The 21,636-nt window shown below is 35.9% G+C and overlaps 1 protein-coding gene across 5 annotated transcripts in view; it reads right to left on the minus strand.

The window, feature by feature from the left end:
* Positions 1 to 5,874: 5,874 nt before the first annotated feature.
* Positions 5,875 to 21,636, minus strand: part of TRRAP (transformation/transcription domain associated protein) — a 92,611-nt gene continuing 76,849 nt past the window's right edge. For all 5 annotated transcript variants that reach the window (XM_048065423.2, XM_048065413.2, XM_048065419.2 and 2 more), the window contains exons 67-72: positions 16,067 to 16,292; positions 15,249 to 15,466; positions 12,482 to 12,666; positions 10,148 to 10,351; positions 8,869 to 9,063; positions 5,875 to 7,148 (exon numbers count right to left, since the gene is read on the minus strand). In XM_048065423.2, the coding sequence (XP_047921380.1) occupies positions 6,864 to 7,148; positions 8,869 to 9,063; positions 10,148 to 10,351; positions 12,482 to 12,666; positions 15,249 to 15,466; positions 16,067 to 16,292 (1,313 nt within the window). In that variant the 3' untranslated portion in view covers positions 5,875 to 6,863. The remainder of the gene's footprint in view (positions 7,149 to 8,868; positions 9,064 to 10,147; positions 10,352 to 12,481; positions 12,667 to 15,248; positions 15,467 to 16,066; positions 16,293 to 21,636) is intronic.

The raw sequence follows: 21,636 nt of genomic DNA on the forward strand, positions 1-21,636 counted from the left end.
GGGCTGCTTCTTGGTGGCAGAGACACACTCCTGGAATTTCACTTAATTTTATTTACTGCCGATTAACATGAAACCCCAATTACCGATTCAGTTACTGAGGGAAGAAAAAAGTCCTTCCTTCCCCTCTCGGCAGGTTGGGCGCCAGCCCCGCCGCCTCCTCCCGGGGTCCCTGAGCCTCACCTCAGCCGTGCCCGGTCCCTGCCCGCCCCGCGGGAGGCCGAGGGCAGCGTGCACCGCCCGGCCAGCCGCACCTGCCTCCTCCTCCTCAGCTCTCTGCTTCTTCCTGCAGTCCCCCCTGGGCTTACCTCGCCTGGGGGCGAGCTTCTCCCCTCGGCGGCGGGCCTCCAGCTCCGCCTCCAGCAGCGGCACGTTCCACGCTTCCAGCTTGTGTCCCCTCTGGTGCCTCGTGTCCCCTCATGGCCGCCGCCCCTCCTCCTGACTGGATTTCCGCGGGCCCCGGACCCGGCTGCGAGCGGCACAGGCCGGTCAGCGGCCCCCTGGTTCCCCAGGTGCTCCCGCAGCCCCTGGCGCTGACAGCCAAGTTGTTTAAATGTGCGGGGCCTCCTGTGGTATAACTGAAATAGAAGATCTCATGAAGTAAAACACGGGATTGTAACAACAGAAGCGGGAGAGCAGTGAGGGGACACAACATGGCTGACAGAAGCACCATTTCATCTGCGCTTTTCTTGAAATTCTCAGGGAAAGGCAATGCTAATTTACAGCAAATGAGAAGGACACAGTCAAGACACGGAATTCTAAGTTAACCATTTCACTTTTTTTCTTTTTTTTTCTTTTTTTTTTTTTCTTTTTTTTTTTTTTCCTTTGAAAGAAATCCCACTTAACATGCTGACATTTGACTAACGCCAGGGAGTGGCTCCAGGGTCCCTGCACCATGTGGATGCCAAACCCCCTGACATGTTCGATGAATAATGATAAATCACATGCAATACACACCAGTTGTTTCACATGTGCTCTCTCGAACCTCTTAAATGTGAAATGTACCCACAAAGAGCTGATTAAAAGCTCCTGCGAGTGTGAATTCTTCTCCCTGAATAGGTTTTTACACTACAAAAGAACATTTCATACGTCCTATTTGAAACGGATTGGAGCCTTAAAAGCAACTTTATTCTATTCCCATTATGAAACAGAGCTTTCATTGTCTGCTGCTGAAATGCTTTGAGTCATCTTCTTCCAGTAATAACTAATCTCTCTCTTTGTATCTGACAATTCACGGACAACCCAATTACAGGAGAGGAAAACGACATACCAGTTTCATAGGGTGGACTCCAGCACCCAACTAACGTGAAGTAAATTATGCTCCAAACCAAAAATCATTTAAGCAAATGAGTTCTGATAATCTACTTCTAGAGCAGACAATAAAAATAAATGGCTAAATTGCACCAGCACCATCTCATAAAGATGGAGCCAAATGTTACAAAAAAAAAAAAAGACTGAAAAAAGCCCGTCCAATTTGAGAAACCTGGCAACTATTTATTCTCCATGTCAAATCCCCAGCTCACATTTTTGTCTACAGTATTTCATGCCACAGCTTCTTAGCTTCTAAAATTCCCGTCACTGCAGTGACCTGCCGTAACACCCACTTCACACCACCACACGGGGAAGTCTCCCTGCCCCAGGAGCTGAATTGTTTACAGGGTGTATCATCCTCTTCGCCTGGGTGCCATTAGCTCCCAAGGGAGACATATAACAGCAGGTCTATCACCCACTGAGTACAGGGGCAAAGATTTCATCCAGCAAAACTTGGTACTCAGGAAAATGGAGAATAACCAGTCTGTCTTTAGCAGGCTTGAATTTGTACTTAGCAAAGGCTACTGAAACCACAGCAGAACCAACCAATTGGTTCTAACTACTGCCAGTGTTCTAAAAAGATGGAATAAGGCACTATTTGTGCAAAGTGCTCAGCAAACTAGTTGGTAATATTCTGGAGCAATTCATATATTCAACAGTTCCTGGACAGCGCATTCACAAGAAAATAACACATTCATTTGCATTCACTGCATGTCATTTAATATGAAAAACACTAATTTGCTTTCATAGCAATATATGTTTACTTGGCAGATGATGCAAAACTTCTCATGCATTACCAGCATGATCTGAATTTTTTTTTTTAAAAAAATGCCTGATTCACTTTTTTTCTCAGAAAATTCACTTGGACCTCACCAGGCTTCAAACTCTTTGACCCAGTTTCTCTTACACTAGGTGACTGCATGGAGCCCAGACTTTCTGATATTAATATGCTTTGTTCTGTTTCTTTTGTAAGACATTACTTCAGTATAATCTGTTTCATGAAACGAAAGAAAAAAGGCTGTTAAACTGGGAAGTTTTGTTTTCCTTTAAAAACAAACAAAGATAATCTCTTTGAGATACAAGTACATCCCTATGCATTTTATACAGACTTAAAATATGACTGGCATATCTTTGGTTTTAAGGACTTGTCACTAGTTACCCTTGAAGATCCAGAAAATTTGTCCAGGCCTCTAACAGCTGGAGAGAAAGGCAAAAAAAATACAGCAGCAGTTTAAAGAATAGCATGCACACGTTATCAAAGGCAATTTTAAATTTGATCTCTTAATTCTCAAGTGTTTGATTTTGTAGAGTAATAATGCTGAGAGAGGGAGATTGAGACTCGGACAGAAGAAAACCTTAAAGGGGAATTCTTAAGTGAATTGGCAATTAATGGGTTTCACTTTTAAGTATCTGCTCAGAAAGATGCATGTTGAGCCTATATCTGAACTAATGAGACAGAGGGAACCTCTATCTACAATCATAAAAAATTAAATGGAGCTAATGGGCATTTTCTTCAAGATAATCAGGAACTTCATATACTTCACTATGTCAAATCAGTTACCTGCCAATGGACAGTTGCTGATCATACAAGATACATCAGAAGGTTTTCTCCAGACTGTGAAGAATGTTCATGTATAACTAAAAGCTTTCATGATTTTATTCCTTGGAGCCAGTGGTGAAACTCTGGGTTAAGACTGTATAAGCCTCCTCACAAAGTAAGGTAAATTCATAGCATATATTCATGAAAGAAAAGATCCAAGATATTAATGTTTGCACATTAACACCACCAGGGACCTCATTAAAATAATTCTCTTCCCCGTTAGCTCTATTTTATCACACCCCACGTTTTCTTTTATGAGTACATTTGAATGAACAAGAGAGATGTCACACAAATCTACAAAGTTTGTCCCCTTTAACTTGCATTTTCACTCTTCCATTGTAAGTTCTACCATGAATAGAAAAGTAGCTGAATTATCCGATGATGTCCGTTCAGGCAATGTTGTCTTCTCACAGAGTTGGACATATCTATGACACGCAAATGATTAAGAAAAAATACTGCAACTCCTCTGTTTCAGCATGTGCCATATTTCACAGCTACAAATGTTACAATCTTCAATAAAAGGAAGCCAACAATTCCCTTCAAGTCATAAAAGCACTAAGCTTAGTTGTGAATGACTGCATATAGAGTGTGTTGTGACACATGCAGGAAGTGTTATGTTTTATAAGAAGAAAGTTCAGAATCTTCTTGCCAACATGAGTTTGATATGAAAGCAAGTCCTTGCCAAAAAGAACACATTTGTTTTCCAAATTCTTATACAGTCCTTATTACTCATGTATTTGAGCTTCCACTTGTAAATAGTGACATTCAGCATGACTCAATCTATCATTCTCTCTTCAGTACGTAAGAACACAAACCAAGGGTGGGAATAAAGAAGCCACAGCTTTATTCATCATACAAGCAAACAAAACCATAATCCAGAACACAAAGTATCTGGTGAGAAGTAATTAACTCTCCCCAACAACCAAATCCCACAGCTGGGGCCACAGTAAATCCTCTGATTCACTTAAGAGCTGTGTTAAGAACAAAGGCTCAGTCCTTTTGATCTAAATGTGTTCATCTCAACTGCACAACCTGACTTACCTGTTACTACACGGCTGTGGCTCACCAACCAGTTTGGCTACCCCCCCCCCTTTTTTTTTTTTTTCCTTTTTAAATGTTTCCTACCAGACCGTATCGGCTGCCAATACTTCTAGACGCAGTGGTCCTAGTAGGAAAGGCAGTAGTGATTCAGCTGGGAAAAGCTCTGGTCCACCTCATCTAGGAAAGAACAGAAAAAGAAACTCGCATGGGAAATCCTCTAAGTGAAATAATTTTACAGCAATGTATAATACATTACTGCAGCTGCAATTTAGGCAAGTGAAAAAGTAATTCCAATTAGCTTTTTAATTCAAAACTTCCAGGATTAGATTATTACAACTTCTACACCGAATAAGCTAAATTTATTGCCGTTCCTTAAAATTGTGTTGTACTGTATTTTAGAAAGAATACGGAATGTTCATTTATTTTCCAGGCTTTTTTCCTCCTCTAAAAAAAAATCTGTCATTTTTCCATAAATTATTACACATTTGTCATTTCTGAGAGCTAAGGGTAAAGATGTTCTTTTCATTTACAAATTAATATCTTAATTTCCATTTTCAAAATTGCATTTTTTTTCCTGCTATATCCCAAAGACAAAAAAAATATGTTGGAGTATCTTTACTTCTAATACTGTATGTACTTGTTATTAACAAAAAGAATAGGTGCAAATGCATAAATTAAACCAGCAAAACTAGACATGATCCTGTATGTTTGACATATTTTAACATTTATGCATAACTAATATGCAGCAAAGCATTCCGTACTAACTGCCAAAGTCTTCACACCCAGAACAGCAAACTAGATCATCCCAACTGAAAGGCACCGATGCTGATATCGGAGCTCTGATATGACAAAGCAAAGTCTTCCAGCCAAACATACAGTAATAACTTACTTAGAACCTAGCATTCAGATGGGTTTAAAGTCATCAACCTAACTAAAGAATTTTGGGTTTGTATTACAATCACGGCTGCCAACTCTACGTGTGTGTGTGCATGTATTTACACATACGTACATATATAGCACCTTCTGTCCATCAACTTCACTTCTGTGCCAGGTTCAAAGCTGCTTATGGTGTTGCCTGAAATTTTGCATAAGATGAATGGCAGAGTAGTGTACCACCTGCACAATGCTGACACTCAAGTCTGCATCGGTTGACTGGTTCTGCTAACAGCTGCAAAGGTATAAGGAACAGGTTCTTCTGCAACGCTGTAAGAGAGCTATGGTAAGCATGTGTTGCCCTCCCAGTAGTAGTGGCTTACTCTGCAGTCATTCCTACTGCAAGTCTTGGTCTTCAGTAGCCAGTGAGTTAGACGATGTCCATCTGCGAGCTCCCATACCCAGGAGAAGTCATCAGATTAGCTTTTAGAAATTCCCCTTGCTTCAGAGACAGTACATGACTGAACGGTGGTGATTAACTTCAATTATACCTCTCATGTTGTTCAGAAATCTCTAAAGAACCTTTTGACAGCTTATTAAAAAATTAAAAATAAAAATGAAAAGAGACCCATCCCTTGCTATGGCTCAAAACCGCGTTTCAGTGGGAATAGCAGAAATCCCCTAACAGAGTTCATCTCTGTCTGTAATCTTGACCTCTAACACTTACTTAAAAGCTGTATTTTTTGAAAACATGAAATAGACTGTTTAAAGGCAGCCTTTTATAAAAACAAAGCATTAACACATTAATTGACTGGCTAGCAAGAAAGACTACACTGACAAAATTCTTGCTATGTACATATTTCCTATTTGCAGTTCTTCTAAAAACAATTTAACAGCATACAAAAGTACATCGTACATGTTTCATTAATACAGTTATGACCCTTTAACATTCAGGTTGTTTTAGTTGATAAAAGATAATACCTGCTTTTGCGTGTTTTCTACTTATGCCATAGCATTATATTAAAAATACTCTAAATAAACTGAATGCCAGAGAGTTTTACAAAATATTTATTTTGAAAAAATCACTCTGTACAAATTTAACATTCTCAACACTGAAGGTTTATAAAAATGCTAACACAGAAAGACTCACATGAAACATTAAACTGATCTTTTCTTAAATTACAAAGGAACAGATTGATTCTAAAGAAGCTATTGTAATTCTAAACATTAAAAAAAAAGAAATAGCTTTATAAGATTTTAATTTTTTTAAATCTATTACAGTCAGATACATGTATCAGTGGATGACTTCTCCCATCCTTATTATAAACCCCCCCCCCCCAACACTGTCCACAACTAAACCAAATACCCTAAATGGCTTACACTTTCACTGTACATAACTTGTGCTGAAAGAAAAGCTAGCACAATTTGATCATCTTTTTCTCAGTGCCTAACAAAAAGTTACCTCTATACATTTGGTACAAAATTCTCTTTACAAACCAACTTTACTCATGTAAATTTCTGAAGCAAACTTAAAGGAAGAAGATTTATTTGTGCCTTCAATTTGGTATAATGAAGGGACAGCGATTAAGTAAAATTTTATAAAGTAAAATTCAATAACTGGGAATACTGTATTTTCTTTTTTCTTTTTTAGTAATTATTATTGCATAAAAACTTTATATACTGCAGATTAGGAAAGGCAAACCCTAAATCTAGCAGTGGTAGTTTTATAGTCCCCACCATAAAATAAGATTTTTTTCTGTACATTTTTAAGTTTCCTCTCTTCATTTTTAGCTATTTGTGAAAGCTGTTGTTGCATATTAAATAACCTTTTTTAAACAGGAGGAAACGTATCCTCATGAAATTAAAAACAGTAAAACTGTCATACTCCTGTAAACACCATTAAAATGAAGGCTGACAAAATGCAGTGTGACAGGTAAGCCACGGTCTGAAAAGATTTTTTTTTTTTTTTCACATTTTCTTAACACAATATATGGCTCACACCACAAACAGCAGCAAAGAAAAAGCTAATGAAAATTTCAAGTTAGAGCCAGGGGTGCCAGGCAGGATCCATACGACAGAGATTATCCAAGCTATTTGCAGCTGCTACCAGAGTGTTGACTTTGCTTTCTCCTCCTTCAAACTGAGCAAGATTATGAAGTCGAGTCATGATAGCAGTAACAGCTTTTTGAACTAGTGAAACGAGCTGCTGGCTGTCCATATTTTCAGGTTGCCCAGCGGCTGAGAGTGGAGAGGAAGTATCCTCTTGTGTTTTTTTGTGCCATGCAATTATTTCATCCCGTAGCACGGTTTTTAGGATACCATCGACCTATATGAAGGAGAAAAGTCAGACTATTATATTTAATCCAGAGAACCATTAGGGCTTACAGATTTCAAACTAAATTCTAGTCAATAACATTTTGACACTTCTGGTTCCATTTTCCACTCTCAGCCTTTTCAAGATGACTGTGGCTTCCAACTCTTTTTTTTCCAACTATTTTTTCTGAAGGTTTTTCTTTTCATAAAAGACCCTAATTATGAAAACACAATACAGTGTTCCCCACAGAAATAAATTTAAAAAAAGAAAAATCTCAAACATCATATATTCAGATCTTCATACACAAATACAGTCAGTTATGTTCCATTTTTAAATGACCCTGCTAAACGTGACTTCCCCCCCACACACACATGCAGAAATATGTGCGAAGATTCAGCGTCTTTTGCAAAGCTGTTTGCCCCCTCTGGCCTCCAATGGGTCAATGATCATACCGTCAGCAAACACTGCTTTCTGACAAAAAGGGAAAAAATACTGACTGCAATATTCATATATATGTGGTTTGCCTTTTTTTTTTTTTTTTCCTCCTAACACACATACCTATACACCAACTCTGTCTTTGGTTGAAAAAACAAAATGCCTGCAAGAAATCATTCCCTGTTTTTTTCCTATCACCAATTTACTGATTCATCTGTCAACTTGAGCTTCTAAAGCAAACTTTGAGGTATCCAGCCTGAGTTAACTTTTCTGTCTGCAAATAACAAATAGGTATTTTGTAACACATCTAGATATTAGGCCAATAATACACAAACACATATTCAATAGATTTTATAGGCATCTGTAAAAACGGTAAATACAGAAGATGTTAAAGGTATTCCTCTTAAGTCCAGAAGTCAGAAAAACTAACACAATAATCACTAGGTACCTGAAATAAGCTGGGCACCCATCACTGCAAGAATAAATGCACACCTGTGCTCTGATCTTATAAATTCAACATGGTACGTCTAATTGGGAATACATCATTCAGCTGTATAAATTACAGACTAAGTCTGCAAACTAATTTACATGTATAGACATGGCTTTTTAAGGTGAAATTATGAATTATTAGAAAAAATCTAAGCTTTCTGTATTATACATTAAAAAATCAATTCAGGATATTTTCCATCTTTTAAAAAGTAACTAGATCATACGATAGCTACAGTACGTTCTGTGCAATGTCTTTCTGGTGCAAATTGCTGCCTAAGTGCAAGATGCTTCATTTTTGGAAAGCATTAGAATTTAAAAGGAACTTAGACAGTTTCTTTAGAAAACTATACCCTGCTAAGAGCTAGAATCCATCAAAGCAACAATATATCTTTAGCATTCTGCTCTGCTAACAAAGGGCCAAGACACATTTCTATTCACAGAAGTGTATTATGAAGATTCTAAATGACATTGCATTTGTCATTTAACTATTTACCACTGCCAGAATTTGTAGAGATTTGAGGCTACAGCATTGAAACAATCATCCTGTATTAACATGCTTTGACAAAAAGGAAAATAGAAGTACAATTACACCTATCTTTCTCCTCTTCTTTCCAAAAAGGCAAATTGCAATGATTTCAGCTGGCCTTTGCGCTGTCCTTGGATTAAGATTTAAAAATATAAATATGGACATTTCAATTTCTATCTTAAGAAAGAAAATGGTGTTTAGTTTATCAGTTGATAAATTATAAATGTAAATTAAACAACTTTTAAATGTAAATGTAACCAACTTTTGAAAACATATACAAACCTTAAAGTTTGGCTGTGCAAAGCAGCGAGCTACTGCAATCATAGATGCAGTCAGTGGACCAGACACCCCAATGGTGGTAAGAAATTCAGAAATGTTTGGTGTGAGCCGGAATGGAACTGGACGGTTGGCATCCAAGTCTCCAGTAGCATCATTAATGTCAAAGCGAAAGTAAGCTACATTTAACTTGCCAGTATCCTGGATTTAAAAGCAAAATGCACAACAGTAATAAAGAAGCAAATCGTCATTAATGAAACCAAAAGAAAATACATTTTTATATACTGTTAATACTCAGAATACAACCAGTTACAACTGATTATTTAAGAATCAATGTGTGATTTAGTATTTTCATTTAGCTTTTTCTATTTAAAAAAAAATAAATATTGAAGCTACATAAAGAAAAAATGCTGTATTTGAAACCTAGCTTAATGCAACAGCTTTTCACTTTCGAACAGTGCTTGAGCAAGAAAAGTTAAAGGCATACACAAAGTATTTATTCTAAAAGTGAACGTCCAAAAAGCCTGAATAAATATAGACTATTGCCTCAAACTTAAGAAACAGATTCTTCTGTGGCAATGTTCTTTAAGGAGTTGCGCAAAGAGACAGATCTTCATTCTCGGAGTGTCTCAACTCTGGGTAAGCATTCTCCATGCATTACTCACTCTGGGTAGGAATTTGAACACCATGGCTGCACAGTGGGGATTAAAGAATCTTAATTGCTATACACAGTATAACCCTCCATGCATTAAAGTGGCATTAAGACTTTAAAATATACCACCTTTGCTCTAGTAAGGTGGCAAGCCTCATTTAAATGTTGGTTTAGAACAGAAAAATCACTACTAATAGGAGTTGTACTTTGAGGTGATATCAATGTAAAAAAGAAAACATTATTTGAAAAAGGGTATTCCCCTTTTAGAAAATGAAGCTCTAGATCTTTATTGTTTATTTTTTAACCTGTTTGGCACAGATATATCTAAAGCAGTATATTTGAAGAAAGACTCAAGAGAGACTTACTGGTCATTTACATTAACAGTTCCAATATACTAACAATTTTACAGACTCTGTTCTAAATTATAACCAGAGGGGGTAGAGTTGGCAAAGTGGTCTGCAGTTTAAATTACTACCTACGTGATGTGGAATCACATAATCAAATGAAAAACCTACTGAAATACACTGTTAATTATATATGTCAAATTACCATTTTGACTCATTTCAAACGTAGAGTCCAAATTTCCATTTGATCAAAGAAGACAGCATGCATCAAGGACAAAATAAAGCATACCTGGGCAATCTGCAGCATTTCAGGGTTGAGCCTATTTAAATGAAAGATGAATTCTGCAAAGCCAATTAGGGCTAACTGAATAGTGAACATCTTTCGAAACGTCCAGTAATCTGTAGCATTGGGAAATGTATGTAAAGCCCACTCCTTAAGCATACTGCGTGGCACCATGTTACTCTGTACTTCTTTAAGTATATCTCTGAGAACCTAAATATGAAAAATATTAGTTGAAAGAGATTATTTTAATATACTTCTTAGCAACAATTATGCCAAAAGCAACTAAATTCTCTCAACTGAAGTACTCCATTCTAGGAAAACATTCTGAACTTGGAGACTTCTAATCCATGACCATTTCCCAAATTCCTTGTTAAAATTCACATATTATGTTCATCCTCTGCATGGCTACAAACTAATCTTCATCTTAAAAGACTGATTTTTTTTATAAATTGAAAGAGCAACAGAACTGCCATCGTCTTGTGAAAAAATCTGAGACTGGAAAGTTATGTACTGATTGAAGTATCTCCTATTCAAATCTTTCAAGAAAGTCAGAAAGGAACTAAAGAGACATTCAACCCACAATGCTGCACTTCCTTAGGGCAAGCTATTGGAACATAATCCACTTTTAAAATTTTTTTTTTTTTAGTTTCAGTTCAAACTGGATATGCATCTGTCAGCAATAAAACAAAATCCTCTATTTCAAGTCTTAATATATATATGTGTTTATCGTAATACTTATTTCCAACTTCAGTCATCAATATGCTGAACACTGTACTGAAGGTTATGAGCAGCCTAAATCACATTTTTCACTTTAAAACATTTAATATCCCCTCACTGAAAGATCCCATTTCCTTATCGAAGAATGTAAATATTACTCAACTCCCAGCTGAAAAAGGTTGTTCTGGATCCTACTTTATTCCTATGAATTTCCAAGGGTTTTGGATAAAGTCCTTATGTAAGATAAAGTCAAAATAGTTGCTGCTCAGACTAACACATTACTGAGGAAAACACAGACCAACAGCAGTGATACAGATTCTTTCCATAGCTGGTCTGCAACCACAACAAAAAAGGATTAAAACGTTACTAATAGCCTAAGTTTATTAATCATTATCAGGTGAAGGTAGTCTGTAGGCAGCACAAGGAGGCAGCTGTCTTAAGTTATGCACACAAATAAGAGAACAATTTGATAGCTTTTTTTGGAAGGTGTTCATCAAACAAAAAAGCACAATGACAAGATTTGAAATTACACATGGGACCTACAAAGACTACAACCTAAACCCTGTGTGGTTTATTTGTACATAGAGTTGTTTACAGAAAAAAGTAAAGAATTTTGATTATACGAAATAGGGACACACACTGAGTAAAATAATTAGTTTTATGTATTATTACAGCAGAATTATCTCAAAAATACAAAAAGATAAAAGTTGAGATTTGTTTTTGTAAGTGAATACTTTGCGATAATTTTTCCCTTGATGTAAACATATACAATTTACCCAAAAACTTCATTATTGTAGCACAGCCTATCCGAATTAATTAGAAAAAGAAATAGTTAGGATATGTTCTATTGCACCAGAAAGAACGATAGTCAAACTGACTTCAATTAAATGGCCATTAAAGAGTTTTGTAACCTGAAGGAAAAAATCCTCAAAATAGAAACAGATGTTACGTAACACTTCATTTTATTTTGTAACAAAGCCTGAAAAGATGCTCTAAATATTGTCTGTGATATACTGTGTATCTTCTAATAGTTGTATTTAATATGGGATTGAAATTTTATAAAATATTTGCATTAACCTTAAGATAACCATAAAATAAGCTTATTTATCAGAATTTGATGTTTGATGGAGATTACAGAGAGTTGGAAATTTTTAATTTTCCAAGTACTGCCATTTATTAGGGTAAGTTTAGTCAACTCTTTGGCTTGGGTGAAATGAATCCAGGATAAACATTACAAGAACAAGGGGAAACCTGCATCACATACCATACCGTAACTGCTTATGTTAAATAGCAATGCTGTTTCCCATGTTATCAATTATTTTCAAAGCACTACATAAAAGGGTCTAAAAGCAATCAATCCCTCTTCTGTTTTCAGCTGCAGTTATCCAAAACAACCTGAAGCGGAACAAATACAGCTTTTTTTTGAAGCTTTCAAAGATAATCTAAAATACTAATGAGCTATAAGAGCTCCCCAAAATACATGAAGTAAAACGAAAACAAACAGATTCAAACCACCACCTCTGCTAATATATTTGTCTCATATCTAATGGGGCGGAGTTGGACACCGTGTAACAGAGCTCTCAAGAAAAGATCTTGAGTGCAACTCATTAAATACTCCCATACCTGATGGCTAGCTTGAGTCCCCCGTGCTTGGACCGTTGCCAGCCTGTCGTAGTACCGAGAAATGGGGTTGTCGTGCTCAATGCCCTTCTTGGCACAGCGCTGCTTATAGATCTCCACCAGGGACAGAGATGAGGGATTGTCTTCAACCAAACGCATCTGTGGAGAAACTGCTACAACCCGGGGGACTAGGAGTGGTTTGAGAAGGGTGAGGAAGGATGGGGGCGGAAACAGAGAGAGCAACACAAAACAAAACAGTTAATTCACAACCCAAGTACTCAGAAGAGAATTAGCATGCGACTATCAGCCCTTAAAGCACTGCTGCAATAATCAACTGAAGTGTACCAAGAGAAAAATTTTTATTACTACATTCATAACTAATTCACAAGCTCAGTTAAAAAGAAAGCAAGTATGAGTTGTTTTTTTTTTTTTTAAACTAAATTGAAACATCTCAACTACATTAGGAGAGAAAAAAATGAGCACTCATTCTTCCTACTTCTATCTAGCTGCACAGAAGAGGGCAATACTTTACCCAAATGCAAACGGGGGTTGTGATTGCACGCACTAGCATCATTGCAATAAATATTAGTCTGAAGAGCAAAACTATTAACCTCAGTACAGTGTTCAAAGAAATTCATAAAAACTGGACGAAAAATCTAAATACTGCTAAGGAATAGATGCATAAGTGACAATCCTTGAAAATAACTGAGGGAAAACAAAGAAAAACGTTCAGTAACAAGAAAATTTAAGCCACTGAGCTTTTACTTCAGGAGCAGTAAGCCTGCAAAAACCCTATTTGCACTTTCATGGTGCTTCACGGACATATTCTCATGAGTCTTATGTGCACGGAAGATGTGCATCTAGGCCCAGAAAGACAAAGCTTCTTCCACTGCTAGCTTTTCCAGTGACACTACAGTTGTACTGTTTGACAGTGACCTCCGGATACCAACAAACCTGTTCTCTCATCGTTTCCCTCAGAAGTTGTAATTAACCTCAGGAATAGAGGAGAAAGTTGTTTAAATATTTTTAAGTTCTTCGATCTTAAAGAAAAAATGCATTCCAGAGAAAGAAGGGGTGTTGATGAGCTATTTCTTCTGCTCTGCTTCCATTAACCTCTGGCAGCAGAGAAATGAACGTTCTTCAGGTTCTTTTAAGTAGTATCAAACCACAAAGTACAGAATTATTTCCAAAGAGAACATAGTTTAAAAACAGCTCTTTGAAGAAAAACATGTTACTTCCATAATCATGTTATACAGATGATATATTTCGGTGTCAGTGGCCTTTTCTAAAATCATATCTTTCAAGACTGTATCTACTGTATTTCTCTTAATTTGGCCTTGAAACGATGTAAAAGCATCTTCACCTATACAGAGATGCTTTATTTCCCTTTTGATATAATAAATCCTTTGGCCTGTATATTTTAGTCTTTTTAACGTTGGATCACAATTATGCATTTCTAGCTCTGTCAGAGCAACTTGCATCATCTGGCCACCTAAGTTCTTGACAGCAAGTTCATGTCAATAGATACAATGAGCACAAAACGAAAGACTGGTAAAACTACAGCTTTTAAATATTAGATCTGGGCTTTTTTTTTTTTTTTTTTTTTTTTTAAAGAAGTTGATGGCAAAGTAGCAGCATATCTTAGTATATTCGATTAAAGTTTCCACTATCCATAATATATTTTCTGCTCACCAGCTAAGGATTATTAGAACTGAGTAATGCAATGTACAGAACTTGTTTATATGAAGTTAATAAGTGATTCAATGACTTTCGGAAATGAAAGCTGTTTATATATTTATATGAAGTTATTACACAGCTATAAGCTGGAACTTGCCAACAGCTTTAATATCTGGAAAACATGAAAGTTTAACTGTTTTAAGGCATTCACATTAGTATTTGAATCACAAGTAGATCAAGTATGTTGCTAAGGGAAGACTCTGCTTTTCATTCCATGAATGAATTATTTATAATCAACACATGAAAAAGCCAAGATGTACAAGGAAAAAGAAAGAATTAAGATTGCGTGTTCAGCATTGATTCACCATTTCTGCTTTGAAATAGTTAAATACGTGACCTTTTATTACACAAGTATTTTGGCAATTTATACACATAGATCATATTGGAACATCCCTCAACTCTCCTTATTAAGGTCTACTTAATATTAGGTTTATTGATTCTGTTATGTTCAAGCATTGCCAGGTGGTGCTCTTGGCAAAGTGCACCCTCCAAACTGAGTAGCCTTGTACAGAATCACAGAAGTACACTCAACAGAAGGCCTGCGTCCAGTATCTAGAATATGAATTGATTTTATTTGGCAACAACCAACCAGCCAATATATTTCAGTTTGTTTCCTTAAAATAAATATCACCGTGTACAGACGGAGTTAATTCAAACATTATGAAAACATGTTCTCAATGGGAGAACTCAGAAACTATGTATCAAATTCAAAGCACTAAAAAAAAAAAAAAAAAAAATCTTTCTTCTGTATTACATGGAAGAAGTAAAAGAAATTCAGTATTCATGTATCACAAAGTGGGGAGAAAAATGTTTCTTCTGTCCAGTCCAAACGATCTGTAAATGCTTGCTCTGAAGTACACATACCCACTTCCTCCACAGTGAGCATGCCTCTGCCTTATATGCCTGTGAATTTACCTTTTAAATATCCAAAACCTTCAGTATCAGTAACTAGTAGCTGTCAAAAACCTTTAGCAATTAAAATCTTTGAGTACAACAAATACTTAAAAAAGACAAAAATCTATCTTTTCAGTACCTGTAAAAAACAGATGTCTTTTTGTGGTTTCCTTCCTTTTCTCTAAGCAAGGGTTTAAAAGGCGAAGGAGCTGTAATACCCGCTCTTCTCTACGAGACTCTGTCAGGCAAGCATCATTCATTACCAGATATGGGTAAATTTTTCCGTTGTGACCTCGGATATAGAGTCTTCTGGCTGCAGTATTGTGTTTCTGAACTATCTCCACTCTGGGCATAAACCTATCCAAGAAGAAAGGGAGATTAAAGCCCCCAAACTTATCTCCTTTAATATCAAATAATGATGTTATGTAAAAAAAAAAAACAACACCACAACCCAATAACAACAGCAGAAAAACAAACAAAAACCCCACCACAACACAAAGAAATAAGACAGCACAACTGTATTACAATGTACAATTTTGTTATCCAGTTAACCCAAGGTTTCTATTTGGTTGTAAAAAAATAAATATATATATATGTTTTTCCCTCTAAGACAACAGTTCTTGAGCAAAATTAATCATTAGATCAGATCTTGATCACTATTTTGAAGAGCAGTTCCTCTGTGGACTACAACAGAAGAAATACTCGCAACTTATATCAACATAAACCCAAATATAATCACCATGTACGGTACAGCAGCATAGTGAAGCAATGCAAAATTACCAAAGGAGGATAAAGAAAAAATTCAAGTTGTTATACCCAAAAGCGTGACTCCATATATGTAATTTAAATACATGAAATACACATAATATCTACTTTCGCAGCACAGATAGATGGAGAACATTTACGTTTTCTTCACTGCAGAATTACAACTACCCCTTCTCCCCAGTTTTAGTTTACCTTGCTATCTTGATGTAGTAATGCGTTGGCTTTGGCATAAGGAATTCTCCAGGTATCTCTACCTCAGCTGTTTGAGCTGAAAAATTACTCAGAAAACGGCACTTCTCCTCTATGAGGAAGAACTTTGGAAGCTGTTTAGTCTTTGCCTCCAGAATTTTAATCCACTTCTTCAGTTTCGAGATAAGATTATGAAGTTTCATTGACCCTGGCACACTGAAGTCAAAGTCTAAAAGAAAAAAAACATATATACTTAGCACTTTAAATTCCATATAGTGTATTTAACTACCAACTGCGTGACATTCACACTTTAAAGGAGATTCTTTCAACCATATGGAAAATACTTTGTTTGAGGAGTCCCACATACAGCTTACACACCTATTACAAAGAAAACAGGTTTTAAATCACCGCACTGGTCTTAAACATTATACGAAAACTGAAAGCTAACTAATAAAATCAGCAGCTAGTACATGAAAAGGAAGACGTACTACTAAGCAAGTCTGTCACAGAGACATGGCTATCTATGAACCCCAAACACACATTATAGGTGTAGGATCACCCAACAGCAATAACACTACAACTAGGTGCTGGAGGAGAGCATGTCATACAGTTCAACGGTGCAAACCAAACATGCTGAACACAGCTGTGCTATCTTTGGAAAAAAAAAAAGGCTCTGATGAATATTTCATTACTATAGAAAAACTTTTTTCTATAGAGAAGTGCTAAAATTATATACAGCTTAAACCAATCAGAATCTACCACCTCCTCTATGTGCACAACTTTAAATTATTCTCTATTAAGTAAGGAAGAGTTTATTCCTTCTAATGTGCTGTTCTGTTACTTAAGCAGAATATTAGAGAACACACAACCCAAGATACTTTATCATGTACCCACAATACTGATATGCTAAAAGCTTTCAGTGGAAGTCTTAAGTCCATCAGTCCAAAACAGAGCAAAAACCAGCACAAAAACCTTTCTACTTCTATAAGACAAAAGTCTACAATGAAAGATGCACCTCCTTAGTGATTCTAACTGGTCTGGACAGTGCATCCCCTGCAATATTGCTGTAAAACAAACTTATTATAATCCCAAGCCTACCCTCTAGTGAGCAGTGCAAGTAAATCATTCCATGGAAGTGAAAAAATTGAATCACTCTTCTCCTGACTCCCTGAAGTGCAGAAAAGAATCCCCAAACTGCAACTAGTTTTTGTGCTAATGTCAGTCAAAGTAGTAAAAATATGCATCAACATTACACACTTATTTTATTTTATTTAAAGAAATAAGTATTAATTAAAAGGCATTCAGTTCACCATGGGAGTAGCTCTGTTTTTGAAGTGCTCATTTTAGGATTTTTATTATTTTGTTACCCAGTAGCAGATGGAGGGAAGAAAAGTTCAGTCTTTTTGCTCCCAGAGATAATAAATCTTAGAGAAAAATAATTATCCTCTTCAGCTGGAATAAAGGTAAATACGACACCAGACATTATTTGTTTGCAAAGCTGAGGAATTTTGTACACATCTTAATCCAGGTAAACATTTTGTTTCAAACAAATCCACTTTCTCAGTACCTATTAATGGAGAATACCTTCTCAAGCTAACACGCTGGTTTAAAATACCTTACTACTTGTTTCATCTTTTCATACAGAGAATAGGAAGTTCACCTCCACATCTGTAATGGAGATGTTCACAGAAGGCTGTGATACTTTACATACTGCACTTCAGCTGAAGAAGCTTGCTCTCTGTCCTCAAGGATGCTAAAGATTTTACAGTGTGATACACGTGTTTCAAACAAACGTGTTCATTCAAAGTCTTGAATGCCTCAAAAATTGCCACCTGAATTCATCCAACCGAGAACAACTGGCAAGTTCTTGCCACTTTCAATGAGAGGACAAACAGGGGACACAATCTTCCTGCCTGCGAGACAGACCTAAAAGGAACCCGACAGTTCTTAACACAAAATAAAGCTACATCTTTTTTTGTAGAAGCTTAATGCTATTTAATGTTGTACCACCATTGCTCATGAAGCAACAAAAAGGAATACACTTTAGTTAGTAAAATCAGCGTAACAAACCCTTCTGTACCCCCAGAACTCCTGACCTACAAAACACAGCATCGCAAGAACCATTTTAAAAAACTAAAAAATACAAAAATAAATAATAAAAAGATTAAATGTTATTTTAATTCTCTACCTATTTATTTTAAAAGCCCTTCTCCTACACTGGCATGAAATAGTTCTTATCAGTTAAAAGCAACTAGTAATTAATGCTTTTAGAACCAGTAATAGCTCATTTGCAAGATTTGAAAGATTATTCTGCTATAGACATCATCTGATTCTGCTCAAGTTCAAAACGCAAGGATCTTCAACTGAAGAGGCAGGACACCCATCATGTAAAATGCCACTTAGAACTGAAATGTAAGTTTAATTTCAGAGAGGAGTTCAAATCTCTTGTACTGAAGCAGATCCAACCATTCTCCAAGACAAGAGCTGTCTTGCTCTTGAAGCTATTATTCAGATATGAAATTGCTTTGTGCTTTCCAAAAGGTTCTTTTTAAGCTCGTAAGAACTTTTGGAGAGCACTAAAATATGTGAAAAATCTCCATGACAGTTAAGAAATAGGAAGTAGGACTTCTGATTTATCAATCAGCACCATCAAACCAAGACTACATAGACATGACCAAATCAAATATAATGCTAACTCCAATCTGTTGACCTGAATTTTCTGTTGCCTACAAATGAGAACAGAAGTAAAGAAACAGATACCTGAGTGATGCTAGGCTTTCTCTTGAGAAAGGGGACAAAGGACAAGGGACAACCAAAAAAACCTTAAAAAGATGAAAAATAATAAACAGTGCCCTTACCCCTTCCCTCTCCCCACATTTCAGAGAGAAAATGACTTCAAGAAGCTTCTTTCTGATTACAGAACTTCCATTCATGGCAGAGAATTCATTATGCTGGGTGCCAGAACTGTCAAGAAAGTTATCTTGCCCTTTAAGGGTGTGTTTTGGAATTTTCCCTTTGTGTTCAGCTTGAATGGAGAGAAGAGTGCAGAAAGAAGCAGAGATCCAAACTCAAAACTATCATCTGCCCTCAAAAGAACAATTGAGGCAGTTTCTCCCCTCCTTTCGCTGCTGAGTGTACTCTCAAAGGGTGCATTTTTCAGTATCTGTCTGTTCTTTGATGTCAAAGGTTTAGCTGAAAAGGATGGAAGGAACAAAGAACAGATGCTCAAAGGACTAAGTATTTCAAGTTCCAGGAAAAAAAAAAAATCCAAAGTAAAATTTGGCTTTACAATATATAATGTTTGGATGGAAAAAGATGACCTATGAGAACTCCAGTGGTCCAGCTGGATGCAGACAAAATCTTCGAAGTCTAGGAAATGGTGAGAGTCCCTAACGACTCCCAACAGGAGTCAAGATGCAACTCGGATAGTAGCGGAAGAGGTTATGCAACCACACATTGTTGAAAGTGTCTATAAAACATAGCTGTTAGCTATATTTTCAAAGCTGTTATTTTGAAATAACCAAAGAAAGCAATTTACTCCTAGACAGCTTCTCAGCTTGGATACTTCTAAAATAGAGGGCAACCACCATAATGATTTGTCCATCATCTAAACACAACTGGTGTTACGAGTCAGAAACACAAACATGGCAGAGTCCTAGTATAAAAAACAGACACGGCAGGCATGATTTCCTAATGGTTTCTCAATGTTAGAACAGCCTTTAGTTCAGTAGTGTAATTAGTCCTGTTCATTTAGTTATTTACTTTTTACTGTTATTGCAAAACTAATCAAAAACTTATTTTCATTTTCCTCATAATGAATTAATTATAAAAATGCATAAGTATATTGATCAGTTTAGTTTCATGTTTCATCTCCCACACTTCATTTGTGATTTAAACAAATTAATTTAATAGATTAAAATAAAATCAAACCCAGCATTAAGCAAAATAAATATTTTAATCCTGTAGAAATCTATGTTTAATTATACTTGAAAAATAAAATGTGAAATCTTCAAAAAAAATACTGTAAGAAATTACTTATTATTTTACTGAAGCTTTCTAAGAAACACTTTGTATTTGATGATGTTACATGATTTTTATGTTCAGGCCTACATTCTTCATTGCTTTATAGTTTGTCCAATACAATTCTTCAAAAAAAGCAGTGTTTTGGTAGCACACCTGGAAACCTTAAATGCTATTTATATATGATAAAAACGAGCAAAACCAACATATAACCACATATAAAAAACTGAAAATCCTACACATTAATTTTTTTTTTTTTTAACTCAAAATGTAACTGAATTACAATTAAACATTTTTAAGGGTTTCTCTAGAAGTGTTCTGAACTATTACTTTAGATTTTGCAGACTTGAGCCTATTGGCATATCCAGTTTTTGTTTTGAACTTCTGAAACCCCAGATCTCCCTAACACTCATATCTTGAAGGAAATAAATTAAGAGAAACTAGAACAGACCAAAAATAACTCTAAGCTGAACAAAAACTGAGAATACCAACAACATGTATAGCAATGAAAATGTGACTAGACTATTATTGCAATGTAGAGACACAGAAGCCATTATTAACAATGAAAAACAAGTCCAAACTTGCATTTAATGTATTTTGTTTCCCTGTAAGCTTCAGTCAACGACACACAAAATGTTCCTACTTCCAGTTCCCTTCCCAGTAGCCTTCATCCATTAAAAATTTAATCATATGGCTCAGGACTTTCATTATCTGCTGTCATGCAAGTGTTGTGCCTCAAAAAGGACATCATGTAATGCATCATGCGAACAAGATATGTAGGTCATATCTACAACCGAGTTACTTTCACAAGATTCCCATCAGTTCACTTACTTTCACAACATTATCAGTGAAACGCTTGAAAAAATACTGCAAGTCTACTTGTCAAACTCCGTAAATGCTCAGTAGCTACATAGACCTCAAATAATTTTTTGTTTAGGCGGCTTTATGTAACGTAGAATTCTAAAAAGAATAACTTGTCAGTGCAAGATTCACATTTGCAGAGGAAATGATTTAATGCAGAAAGGGCGTGATTTTTAAATAACTATAAAAGCTAAGATCATGGAGTTTTAACTCATGCCAAAATCATCTAAGTCAGATTTAGAATAATATAAATAAAAGGGGATTCAGAAAAATATGAAAACAGGTCTTTATAGAAATTCTATCCTTTCAGTTATGAATAACTAATGACTTTGAATTCTGTTCAGAAAAAAATAAATATTCATTTTTATCTAATTCTACCATTATCTTTAAGGATAAACTAATGTATTTTAGACAGGAATTTATGCAAAACCCCAAATCCTGGTAATCCACAACACTGATGCCAATCACTGTCAAGTTCTGTCATATATAGCCGCATGGCCTTAACACTTTTCAATAAATATATCAAAACCATGCTCTACTGTGCACATGCGTTTCTTAGAATTTTAAATCAAGATCAAACATGTAACACCACTGATAAACAGAAACCAAATGAAGCAAAAAAGCTAATTCTCCGAAATGCCTTTTTTATTAGAGCTAATGAAATTTATTGATTCAATTTACCTACCAATTAT

This window comes from Anser cygnoides, chromosome 15 (assembly GCF_040182565.1).
Source record: "Anser cygnoides isolate HZ-2024a breed goose chromosome 15, Taihu_goose_T2T_genome, whole genome shotgun sequence".
Taxonomy (NCBI): domain Eukaryota; kingdom Metazoa; phylum Chordata; class Aves; order Anseriformes; family Anatidae; genus Anser; species Anser cygnoides.